Below are 12,373 nucleotides of genomic sequence, written 5' to 3'. Positions count from 1 at the left end.
AGCCCAGCACTAACACCTTCAGTAGAGACAATGGTAGGCAAGCACCTAGTCCAATTTCAGCATCCTGACCCATCTGTACAATTGTAAATGGCTAAAGTGTTTTGTGACCACCAAGCAAGTAATGGTAATTCATATTTCTTGTCAAATAGATTCTTGATTTGACAATGGTGATTTGCTTATTGTCACATTCAAAGCCCTGTTATGATTTACAATGAAAGCTTTTATCTACCAGTATCTAGTAATGCATGCTATTTCGATTTGTAAGGTTTATAATGTTACTTATTTTGCATTGAGTCCATTTGGGTTTGTAGAAACCACAAATACATTACAGAAAGGTGTAGGGGAATTGGGTACTTTTCTATGGAAATAGAATAAACATTTGCAATAACCAGATAAATGAATGAAATCCTAGTGGAGTACATTGAATGAAAATAATATAAATTCCAACCAGAGAATAGAAACAAAACATGAACCCCTAAATTATCATGGGATTTGCTACAATTTCAACTAAAGCAATCCACGCACTGTCTTCCAACTACTTGTCCCAAAAAATTGCAGTGGCGTGCCTGGCAACTTCTCGCGAGATAATACTTCACGTTGTCAGCAGCCGTTCTCCACCATTTCGCTGCGTCTAAAGTCTCCTCCCCGCAAATGCTAGATTCGGCGAGCCGAACCCGCTCTCTTTCGGTCCGTATTTTAACTTCTTCCCACGGACCTAGTCGTACCTCGTTGGGTACCGAGAGACAGTTTGGAATACTATCATCACGGATTGAGTAAGATTTTATCCGGATGACGACTCCTTCAATAAGAATTTAGTAAAAGAAAACGGCTCGGAAATTTCAGGTAGGTGGGAACTTAAGATGGCGGCCATGAGAAGGGGGGGCTATGGAGGAAGTAGTGGGGGGACACTAAGGGGGCTTGTTCGCGGCGGAACACAGGATTCCGCTACTTCTGACAATCTATGAAATTGAGAATTACCAAAGTTATTGTATGCATGCTCCACTGCAGCATAGATACAACACATGTCGTTGATGACGCAATTATAAAGTTGTTAATTCATTTCCCTGTATACTTCACCTGCATCCAGAACATGTAACGTAACCTACCTAACATCATGGCCAAACAGTGGCTTTGGCATGGAATTTGCCTTATACCAGTCCGTTTTGCTGCGGTGCAAAAGGATTTAGCAAGAACTGCCACCAGCTAGCCACGCCGTTAGACGTTACTTCACGTCTTGGACTGTGTGGGGTCACTCGAACCCCCTTGATCCCCCTCGTAATCGTTGCAAAATTTTAGCAAGGAACATTGCAGCAACAATTTATTTTGTAATTATTTTAATGTTGATGTAAATTATTTCTATTAATTCATTATATAAATGTATGATGTCAAGGTTTAGTTTTGTGGTTATTTGACCCCGCGCAATGACGTCACGAGTAATTGTCCCCCTCAGTAGTGCATGGGGAAGTGGGGTTTAATTCGGCGTTTTAAAACCTTTTTCGCGGCAAGCAAATAACAAATGCATTTATAAAGGCCCAGACCATTACATAACTTCGGGTGGGATGGGGGCGCGTGCGCGCCTAGTTGAATGCATCGGTATTTGGGCCAACAACTCTCATATAGATAAAGCTGTATAGTCAACTAGCAAGCATGCTAGCTCGGTACTATTGTTGCTTGCTAGTTAGCTAGCTAAGTACTATTGTTGCTACCTTACATTAACTGGCGAACTAGCTAATCAAATTATTGAAATGATACTATCTGAAGAGCGCACGAAAAGTGTCACTGCTATAAGAACACAAATGAATGTTACCACTGCGCATGCCATGTCCAGATTAGTAGACCCAGCAATGAATTGCATTTGCAACAGTGTAGCTACACTGTCAATTCAATGGCTGGAGGCCCGTGTGTCAAAATCATAGACATTAAAACCAGAGCGCGTGCATATGTTGATAATGCCATGTCGCTAAATCGAAACCTATCTGCTCAATTCTGTTGGAACATTATAACGTTACGTTGTGAACTTTGACTCATACAAAAAACCACCGCCCCATATAATATGTTTGATTCATGAATAGTTTACAGTGTAGGCCTAACTATGTTGCCAATTTCATTAATTGCCATTGGCCAGTACTGTACACTTATGCAATTCTTCAGAGAAACGCCTGAAACCAGAGTTGAACCATAATGTGTGGTTCTATGATGGTATGGAACATTTTATTGTAGACCAGAGAACAGTGGAATAGATAATTGGACTCTTTGAGGTTACCTTCTAAACACTTGTATTTTTCCTCAGAATATGTGGACCGGACCTTGATCAGCATCCTGGAAGAGGAAAGCACTGAAGATCTGTGTCCCACACCACAGACAGGTAGTCATTCTTTAACCAGAGACACTGATTCAGTTTGACAAATGATTAAACAATTTCTCTGTGAATACATGTACTGTACTTATCTACGTCAACTGACAACTTCCTCGCTCTTCTTCCAGGTACAGTGTGTAGCCAGAGCTGCACAGAGGGAGGAAGCTCTGGGGAGGAGGTGGTGCAACAGTGCACCCCTCCGGCTGTGCTGGGTGGCAACCCCCAGGCTGAGCATTATGTGGCTGGGTCATCCCAGCATGCCCTGCATCCAGTCCCTGCTGCGCCCCTGCCACCACTGGATAACACGGCCACGTCACAGCCAGAAAGACGCGTACACGTCAGTGAAAAGAACTCGCCCACAGAGAGTCACCCCAACGGCAAAACTAAGGACAGCCGTGAAGAAGGGGCTATGTCGGATAGTGGTGCTGAGGTTGTCCAAGGAGGATTGGGCCCATCGCACCCCAAGGATCCTAGTGTCTCTACAGAGTCTCACTCAGACAGATTCTCTGACATACAGACGGAAGGAACAGAGCAAGATTTGCATTACGGGTCACAAACTGATAACCGCAGCCACACAGACAGACAGACGTGCGCTGCTGGACCAGGTCAGGACCAGGCTCTGCAGCAGGGAGGTGCAGGTGGAATGGTGGTCGTCAGTGGGACAGAACATCGACAGCCCCTCCCAGGGACAGAGAAATTGGAATATAAACAAGAGACTGGAATGGAGGAACTTAGCAGGGAACACCCAGCTAGAAACCTTTCCTCTGAATCCTTCTCAACGGCCTCCCCTCTTCCCCTCAGCCCAAATAAAGATAAAGTCCCAGACCACAAAGAAGACAGAGGGATGGAGCAGCCTCAAACAACTCTGCCTACCCAGGCGACTCAGGCCAGCCACAGACCTCTGTCTGAGGTCAAAGAGCAAGCAGGCATTCTTCAAAAGTCTGAGCAGCCCATCACTGACAACTGTGAGAGGAAACAAACCGACATCTCCACAGAACCTAAAATCACCATGCAGAACTCGAATGATGACAAAGGAGAGATGCCGGGAGCTAATGCTGTGGAGCAGGGACCACAAGAACCTGAAATACCTACAGAACCATCTGAGAGTGGACATGTCACACTTGGGAGTTCACACACACACATGCTACTCCCAGCCCCACCAAATGACGTATCCGGGACCCCACAGCCAGGAGCTAAATACTCTGGACTTGTACCCTACACGCCTCCTGGCAGTGGAAATTCCACCCCAAGCTACTCAACTGACCGGCAGAGTGAGAGCGATAACGAAAAAAGTCCACCTCAACCGAAGGAACAGATTGAGGCTAACGGGGCAGAGGAGGAGACTGAAATGGCCGAGCCCTCAGCCAACCTTACAATCCAGTCACAAAGCTCTTTTCTACACGAGACGTCAAGAACAGCAGCAACCCCTCATGTCCACCACCTCCTCAGTTTAGAACTAGACTCAATGCAGACAGAACAATCTGTTGAAGTTCAGATGTCTAATCCTGAGAACGTAACAAGGATGGAGACTCCACTGGTGTCTGCGCATGTCCTCTCAACTGACACTCAAGGAGCTGTGATGCTTGGAGGAGAGACCAGCCTGGAGTTGTCTGAGGAGGTGCAGGTTAATCAGTGTATCCTCCCGGAAGAACATGATGTTATTGAATTAAACTCTGAACTTTCTTCTGGAGAAACAAAGTTGTTTATTGAAGGGACCCATTCGGATATCGAAATGTCCCAACTGGCTGCTGGAGAATTTGAGATTTATAGCTTTGCAGAGGAGGAGATTGCAACAGAAGTTGTTGGAGAGAGACTGTCTCTCTCCCCAAGCTATGAAGTAAACTTATTCAACCCACTCATTGAACACTCTGAGAATTGTACAGCCAGTGAGGGACAAGACATACACCTGCCATCTCCCCCTCAAACGGGTAATGACAATGATCAAGCCATTATCCAACAAGGCCCCCTTTCATCAGATCACGGTCTCTCAGAAATGGAGGTCTGTTCAAATGACTTTATTCCTAGTCTGTCCACACAAGATGTAGAGATGACTGATGAAAGATATAATTTAGAACCGGAAAACACAACTACTGAAGTGGACGCTGCTGTGGTGGAAGATTCAAGTGAGGTTGATTTAGTCATAACTGTCCCAGGATCAGATACAACAGTTGGACAGGCGGACACTTGTACACAAGCTACAGCACCTTGTATGGAGACCAGCACAGCTGTCTCAGACCATAGAGGGGTGAGCGTTTCCCCAACCACCCATCTGAGTGACACCCAAAAGCTGCCAGGTGAAACTGAAGTAGGGTCAACGACCAGTAAGTCTTATCTTGTCTCCCCAATGGAAGAATTAACAGAGGTTGTTGTACAGTCAACCAGTCAACACAGTATTGAGGTCCTCTCCTCGCCAATTACCGAGAGTAAAGGGCAGAATTGTCCTCTTAAAGTGGTACCAGGAGTTACCTTACAAAGTACTACAGAACCAGAGTCCTGTGTTTCTTCTCATGAAGGTCCTGAAAATCCACAGCCCTGTCCAACTCTGACAGAAACCCCAGTGCATACCCAGCAGGATGTTGATGGTGCTGTTAATGTGACATCAACAATCGAGGTCAAACCGGAGTCTTCCCGGTCTGCGCTCTCCTCTGGCATCATCGACCCAAAGCTCCTCCTATTAAAGCGTGGGGACACCCCTCTCCTCAAACATCCACCCTCCTTATTGTTGGGGTTGTGCGTGCAGCAAAGCAACAGCTTGACACTTCCTAGTGCTAGAAGCCCCAGCTCTGGCTCAGACACTGCGCCTGTGGTAGAGTGCCCTCCTAAAGCTGTGGCAGCCGCAGTCTCTGTGCAGGAGCCTGTGGCTCTCTGCATTCATAGAGGCCAGACAGAGCCCTCCGTCAAGAGAGAACCCACAGCAGCAATTCCCTCTACAAACACCCCATCCCAGCCCCGTCTGCTCCCTCCCTCTGGTCCCACGCCATGCAAATCTGACAGAGGGGCATTAACTTCGATCAAAACTTCCATGGGGAAAGCAGTGACAGTTTCCCAAACCCTAAACCCTCCCACCATTGGCAACACACCTTCCAAGCACCTCTCTGACCCCACGTTGCCCTCAACATCAGGCAATGTGATGAGGAGTAGTCTCTCCAGTTCCTCCTGTGATGGGAGCCAGTCTGGACCGCTCCCCGTTATCCGGCCACGGCTAGCTGGTGTGAAGGGCCCAGGGATCAGCAGCGCCAAGGAGGAGAGCAGTGATGGGGAGGCTGACCTGGCAGTGGAGGCCAAGCCTGGCCGCAGGAGCATGGTCACCCACAGCCCGGCAGAGACCAAGGTATGCCCCAAAATGGCTTTCCATGTAGGCCTAGCTGTTTCCTTAAGATGTTCTGCCAAGTCAGCAATTATATCGCAGAGACAATTATTTTCGCATAAAAATTATTGCTCTGCCAGCGGCACACAATAACATTTTTCTACTGTTATGTTTACTTGTTTATTATGCATATTTTCATTGTTTAATGAAGGTGTAATGTGTTGATATGCAATTTTGAAACATTTAATTCGGCTATATAATAAACTCCCTTTTCAGTTTGAAGAATTTGGAGCTTGGCTTGGTTGACCGTGTTTGCCCTATAATTAATATGCTATGGTTAGTTAAATGTAGGAAAATGTAGCTGGCTCAGTTTGTGCTGCGATTATATTTGAATGAGGCAATTCCATGAAATCCTGTTGAAAGTGCAAAGCAACAAGTCATACGTTTATCATTCAGATTAGTTTTTGAGCATGATACTTTTTTTTTCAAGTGATGAAAAATGAACACGCAGTCGTAATTCAATGCTTTTATTTAAGACGTTAATTTTCAGCATGTTTTCAGCATGTTTTCAAATGATAGCATTTCATTCTCGGTTCTCTAAATTGTTTCTCCATTTGTTGCATGAAATGATCTGTCATTATGCAGTGTTTTGCCCGAGTGATTTAAAGTTGGCCGCATGTTAAGCCATGTGTGTTTTCCAGCATGAGCAGAGACAGAGCAGGCCAGACAGAAAGGCCCTTTTCTCAAAGGTAAGCGGTGGGTATCAGACACTCCGATAGGATCACACTTGCAGAATGATCACTGAACCATCGTTCAGCTGATACTTTTCACCTGAGATGGAAGTTGGCGCACACACTGCACAGTTTGAACGGGTGTAGGCTACAGAATATTCATCTGTTTGTTTTGTCTTCAGTGCCGCATGTGATTTCAAAGACAATTGTTGACAGCTTGATGTACAACATCGTGTTGAGACAGATTTTTCTGTGATCTTTATGCATGTTTTGGCCTCTGTTCCTGTAGGCACAGTCTTGTTATGGTCCTGCTCAAAAGTCCTCGTTACCTTCTCATCTCCAGGTACGCCAGTGGATAGCAGACAGGGTCACTCCAAGTTCGTCTCCCTTCTCGCCCTGTTCTTCACCCCCCTCTCCAAGCCCATCTTCCTCTAGTGACTGGACTCCCAGCACTACTCCCCTCGCTCTCCGAGGTCCCCGGGGTAGGTTCCTCTCCCCGCCCTCTATGGGCCTGGGCGGTTCCTCCCCATCGGACCCGGTCACTCCCTATCGACCCCGCATGGAGCGTCACGCCGACATGGCCGAACTGGCCAAACACGTGAGTCAGCGTTCTCCTGCTCATCCTTCTGACCTTTGGTCCTAAATGTCAACTGAATGGTTTTTTATTTATTTAATATAAAAAATAAAATATGAAATAAACAACTGTCTAGACGAGAAACTTTATTTCTTTGCTTCCGTATGTGAACTATGTTGTGTTGTTGTAGGAAGCTGAGATAGAGGGCAGGACCCTAGCGTTGAAGAGAGAAGGCTTCTGGTCTATAAAGCGACTGACCCGTCTGACAGAGCCGCTCCGGCCCAAGGTGCACTGGGACTACCTGTGTGAGGAGATGCAGTGGCTCTCTGCTGACTTTGCCCAGGAGAGAAGGTGGAAGAGAGGGGTCGCCAGGAAGGTCAGAGGCTCCCATAGATCATTTTCATTTCACATCGCTTGGCACCTATCCAAAGTGGAATCCATAATGCAGAGAGATTGGTATTACCTACTGATGGCTTAAAGCAGGGGTGTAAAAGCGAGAGGGTCCAATCCGGCCCGCGTGTGGTTTGAGTAAAAAATACCGGCTGTATTTCTGCCTGCTTCAACGGCAATAGTTCAGATACAAATGAAAACATGAAGTGGCCCCAGGAATCGATAGAACACCGCTCAGAGATGCACAGAAACGGTATAACATTCAAAATGGGTGAATATCTCCTTTAACTGCCATCATGATTTCAGGTTAGGTTCAAAAAGTTTAAAGGAACTCAAAAAGATATGTATGTTTCTGCAGGTGGTGCGGATGGTGATGCGACACCACGAGGAGCTAAGGCAGAAGGAGGAGAAGGCCAAGCGGGACGAGCACGCCAAAATCAGACGAGTCGCCTCCAACGTAGCCAAGGAGGTCCGGGCCTTCTGGGGCAGTGTTGAGAAGGTGGTGCAGTACAAGCAGCAGTCCCGGTTAGAGGAGAAGAGGAAGAAGGCCCTGGACCTCCAGCTGGACTTCATCGTGGGCCAGACAGAGAAATACTCAGACCTCCTAAGTCAGGCCCTGGAAACTGCACCGGCTGGGAACAGTGAAACTGCACCTTCACCACCCAAAAAATCCCTTCCACTTGCTGTGGATGAGGATGGTGAGGACTGTTTCTTTGCTAATTGTTTCTTGTGAATCCAGATTGCTCCAATTCAGAATCGCTAGTCTTTGCCTACCTGTAATTTACAACATAAGGAGGTTGTTGTGGCCACAGCTCTTAGATCAGCTGATGTGTTGTATGTAGTGCATCCTGGTGTAAAATACCTGCTGTTTGCCACCAGTTGGTGCTACACATTGTTGGTGGGTGCGTTGCTTTGAGACCTTGTTAAACGTGCTATTTAAATGCAATCAATTGCAAATATTAGTCCAAAGCTTATTCTGTAGATTGTTGCTACGGTGTACGTTAGTGCTCCTGTATTTTAGTCTCCATTAGCAACTGTCAGGCTCAGTGATGTCAGTCCAGTGACCAGACTGGCTGTGGCTGTTGGGTTAGGCTGCTGACAAATTGCTGTTTGTGCAGGAAGCCATTGGGAGGTCAACAGTGACTTCAGTGCAAGGGCTGCTCAACTACTAGAGAAAGCGCTGTCTTGACAAGAGGCCAGTCTCATCTCCTGCCATTTTTTTCTCGCCAGAAATTATGCAATTATGCTTCTCTAAAGTGCATTGACATTCCAATCATCAGACCTGGCCTGCCTTAATGGAAGCGAAACTTATCCTGGTACCGAATCCTGCACGGCTTCCAGATGCCTTAACAGACCGGTTTTAACTTTCCTCTGTCTCTCTTCCCCCCCGTCTGCAGACCGAGACTTTGAGCCTCCGTGTGGCGAGGAGGAAGATGACGAGGAGACCATCGATGTGGAGGAGGCACAGGACGGCAATGATGCCGAGACTCAGAGGAGGGAGATGGAGCTGCTGAGACAGGAGGGGACCATGTCCTTGGCAGAGTTGCTCAGCACCCTCAAACGGCCTCATTCACAGGTGGGTACCACTGGCAAAGCCCCTCACTCATACCGCACTCCTATGTCCTTCCTTTGTATATGTTGGTGCACATTACAACTTCATTGATCATACTGTAAATGTTGTTATTCGGTGGAGACTGACTTTTGTTCCTTCCCCCAGGCCTCGGAAGAGGAGTGCTCAGACAATTCGTCAACAACAGTGGGGGAAGACGAAGAGTTCACAGCCAACGAAGAGGATGGTGAGGCCCTAGTAATACCATTGTAGTTGTGCATTGTTCAATGGATAACTTGGCTGTGATCATTGGTGTAATTATTTGTCCCTGTCTGTGGTGCTCAGCTGAAGATGAGGAGGACACCATCGCAGCCCAGGAGGTAGTGGAGGGGGAAGCTGATCACGCAGGAGAGCTTGATGACTTGGCTAAAGAAGGTTACCACCCACACTACTAAAACGTCTATCTGCTGCACAGATATTGACTCCAATGTGCTGCGTAGTTGTTTTTAAGCTGTTGTCATTCAAGCCCCAAGTAACTGCTATATCCCTGTCTGTAACATCTGTTATTTAAGACTGCTCTAAATGTTATTTTCTTCCCGTTCCCCTGCCAGGTGACATGACTGTGGAGGAGCTGCTGGAGAAGTACAAAGGAGCGTATGCCTCTGATTTCGAGGAGCCCTCAGCGTCCGCCTCTCCTGCCAGCACAGAGGAGTCGGAAAATTCTGGAGACGAGGAAGAGGAGAGCGAGGAAGAAGAAAGTGATGTGGAGAGCAACACCACCTCATCAGGTACTGCCCACACACACAAGCAATGTTGGAACATCTTTTCTCTGACCTTGCGAAAGCTCTGGGAAGCTTCTCACTGTAGATGGACCAACAAACCAAAAATCAACATTTTCAAGTGCTTTTACTTCATGTCAAACGCATGTGCGTTTTGTGCTGATTATACCACCCTCACTGCGTTACCCCTCTTCTCAATGAACCTCTCGCCAGATGACGAGGACAGTGAAGAGGACGAGGTCAGTGACATTGAGGAAGAGGACAGTGAAGAAGATGAGTGCGGTGAGGGGATGGAGATCCTGCTCAAGGAGGGGGACCACAGCCCCCCTCTGCCAAGCGGCCCGCGGCCCAAGAAGGAGATCAGCCACATTGCTGCTACTGCAGAGAGCCTCCAGCCCAAAGGCTATACCCTGGCCACAACCAAGGTGGGTAACCCATGCCTTCCGACACTGGCCAGATGATCAAACATGAATCAAGGATCCTTTGCTATAAGCTTGTTGATGGCTTAAGGGGGAGGTTGATACTTTTCCATTCATCCCCTTCCAATAAGCCTGTCCTCCACTTATAAAGCGACACCAGCCTCCGCTGGATTGGGTGGCTAGGATTCCACCACGATGCAGTGAAATGTAACTAGTCTGCATCTCTTTATTTGTGTCATTTTTTTGTTTGTTCTTCGTCAATAGGTCAAAACTCCCATTCCCTTCCTGCTGGTGGGCCAGCTGCGTGAGTACCAGCACATCGGCCTGGACTGGCTGGTCACCATGTACGAGAAGAAGCTCAACGGCATCCTGGCTGACGAGATGGGCCTTGGGAAGACCATCCAGACCATCGCCCTGCTGGCTCACCTCGCCTGTGAAAAGAGTAAGACATCGAGTCATTCATTACAGTGCTTTCGTCCATTCATACACTGACGTTTTACCAGGACAATAGAAGATGTGCACACAGCCTGGATATCGGATACTTAATCAAGTTGGTTGTTCAGGTAACTGGGGGCCCCATCTGATCATCGTGCCAACCAGTGTGATGCTGAATTGGGAGATGGAGCTGAAGCGCTGGTGTCCCGGATTCAAAATCCTCACTTACTACGGCAGTCAGAAGGAGAGGAAACTCAAGAGACAGGTAAACCACTACCAACAATCACCAAATCCCCTTGTAAATGGATACAAATCATCAAATTGTTACTAACTCAGCACAAATCGCTCCTCATGAGGACCGCTCTCCATCGCACTTTGTTCTGGGCAGTCCTCCAGCTTGTACCATCTATGGCCGGGCGATATGGCCTAAAAATCATATAGTTTTTTTTGTGATGTTTATTTTCTAAATAAGTGTTGTTGTGCAATTACGGGTAAAATACACACATTTCAACAGACAGCAATGATCTGAATAATTAAGGGCTAGTGAAGTTATACCTAGGCTAAATATAAGCCTTCCACAACCATAAGACCCACTAATAAACTATTTTGATAAAATAATAAAAATAACTTGCTATTTTTTGTTGTTGTTACAATAATCACTTTTCTGGCTTTCAAGTCTATGAAGAAAACCGTTTTTGTTACAAATTGAACTAGAACTATGCTTAATGCACTAACTTCTTATAGCGTGTGTGTGTGTGTGTGTGTGTGTGTAAACCGAAGAGGTGAAGTGAGAGGTGTGTGTAAACCGAAGAGGTGAAGTGAGAGGTGTGTGTAAACCGAAGAGGTGAAGTGAGAGGTATCACTCTTGCTCAAATGTCAAAATAAGGCCAATGCGTTTCTATGGGCTTATTTTGGACCTAAGCTTGTTGACTGTCCTCTAGCCTTTGGGACAACGACTCCCATTGTTAGTGTGAAGAAGTGCATCTCGTCATTATATGCAGATCTCTGGTGTAAAAGGAGAGCTTAAAAATACAACATGACAACAAGTGGACATAAACTCTAAAACGAAAAAATAACAAAACCTTGATTGGAAAACAGGCATTTGGAATATCACGCAAAAACACACATTCTAATTAATGAAATGAATTTGATGTATCACCCAGCCCTAGTTCCACCCATGCCGGTTGTCTGTGTCTGCCGTAAACTCCTGCCTCCCCGGTGTTTCTTTGGCGCTCTCTTTTCCTTTTCGTGTTCCAAATGAATCTTCCCTGGTGCTGCCTCATCTCTTTTCTGGTGCTTCCTCATTCCAACTGAACAAAAAGTCAGCCTTGCATTCTGAAGTGGATAAAAGCCCTGGCCCTCTGAAGTGTCAGTGTTTCAAAAAGCTAATGAAAAAAGTCCTCTCTCTCGTTTCTCTACTCAGGGTTGGACCAAGCCCAACGCTTTCCACGTGTGCATCACCTCCTACAAGCTGGTGCTGCAGGACCACCAGGCCTTCCGACGCAAGTCCTGGCGCTACCTCATCCTGGACGAGGCCCAGAACATCAAGAACTTCAAGTCCCAGCGCTGGCAGAGCCTGCTCAACTTCAACAGGTCCGCACTAAGGGAAGGGAATGTTTATAGACGGCCAGTATGTGTTGCCAGTGAACATCCTAATCCTCATTTTATGAATAGTAATAATAAAAGATTTTTATAGCGCTTTTCTAAAGTCCTTTAAATGACGTGCTCCCATTTCTCTGCAATCTTCCTGAACCAATATCAGTCCAAATTACGACAACTTAAGCTGAAAGTTCTTCGTCCACTTAGAATATAATAAACTTAAATCCCAACCAA

The 12,373-nt window shown here is 46.5% G+C and overlaps 1 protein-coding gene across 4 annotated transcripts in view; it reads left to right on the top strand.

Annotated features, from left to right (window-relative positions):
* The first annotated feature begins 620 nt into the window (after positions 1–620).
* LOC118366789 (helicase SRCAP-like) overlaps positions 621–12,373 on the top strand; it is a 28,213-nt gene continuing 16,460 nt past the window's right edge. For 2 of the 4 annotated variants that reach the window (XM_035749489.2, XM_035749471.2), the window contains exons 1-15: positions 621–843; positions 2,291–2,365; positions 2,485–5,687; positions 6,365–6,412; positions 6,738–6,992; positions 7,159–7,344; positions 7,717–8,056; positions 8,756–8,934; positions 9,076–9,154; positions 9,253–9,342; positions 9,519–9,695; positions 9,900–10,111; positions 10,370–10,547; positions 10,669–10,805; positions 11,964–12,133. In XM_035749489.2, coding sequence (XP_035605382.2) covers positions 2,766–5,687; positions 6,365–6,412; positions 6,738–6,992; positions 7,159–7,344; positions 7,717–8,056; positions 8,756–8,934; positions 9,076–9,154; positions 9,253–9,342; positions 9,519–9,695; positions 9,900–10,111; positions 10,370–10,547; positions 10,669–10,805; positions 11,964–12,133 — 4,973 coding nt within the window. In that variant the 5' untranslated portion in view covers positions 621–843; positions 2,291–2,365; positions 2,485–2,765. Of the gene's footprint in view, positions 844–1,973; positions 2,200–2,290; positions 2,366–2,484; positions 5,688–6,364; positions 6,413–6,737; positions 6,993–7,158; positions 7,345–7,716; positions 8,057–8,755; positions 8,935–9,075; positions 9,155–9,252; positions 9,343–9,518; positions 9,696–9,899; positions 10,112–10,369; positions 10,548–10,668; positions 10,806–11,963; positions 12,134–12,373 lie in introns of those variants that run through there. The other 2 variants (XM_035749479.2, XM_035749497.2) reach the window with 2 other exon arrangements.

The sequence above is a fragment of the Oncorhynchus keta genome, chromosome 3 (genome assembly GCF_023373465.1).
Source record: "Oncorhynchus keta strain PuntledgeMale-10-30-2019 chromosome 3, Oket_V2, whole genome shotgun sequence".
NCBI lineage: Eukaryota > Metazoa > Chordata > Actinopteri > Salmoniformes > Salmonidae > Oncorhynchus > Oncorhynchus keta.
The sequence above is the reverse complement of the archived record's forward strand: the minus strand, read 5'-3'. Positions and strand labels throughout refer to the sequence as shown.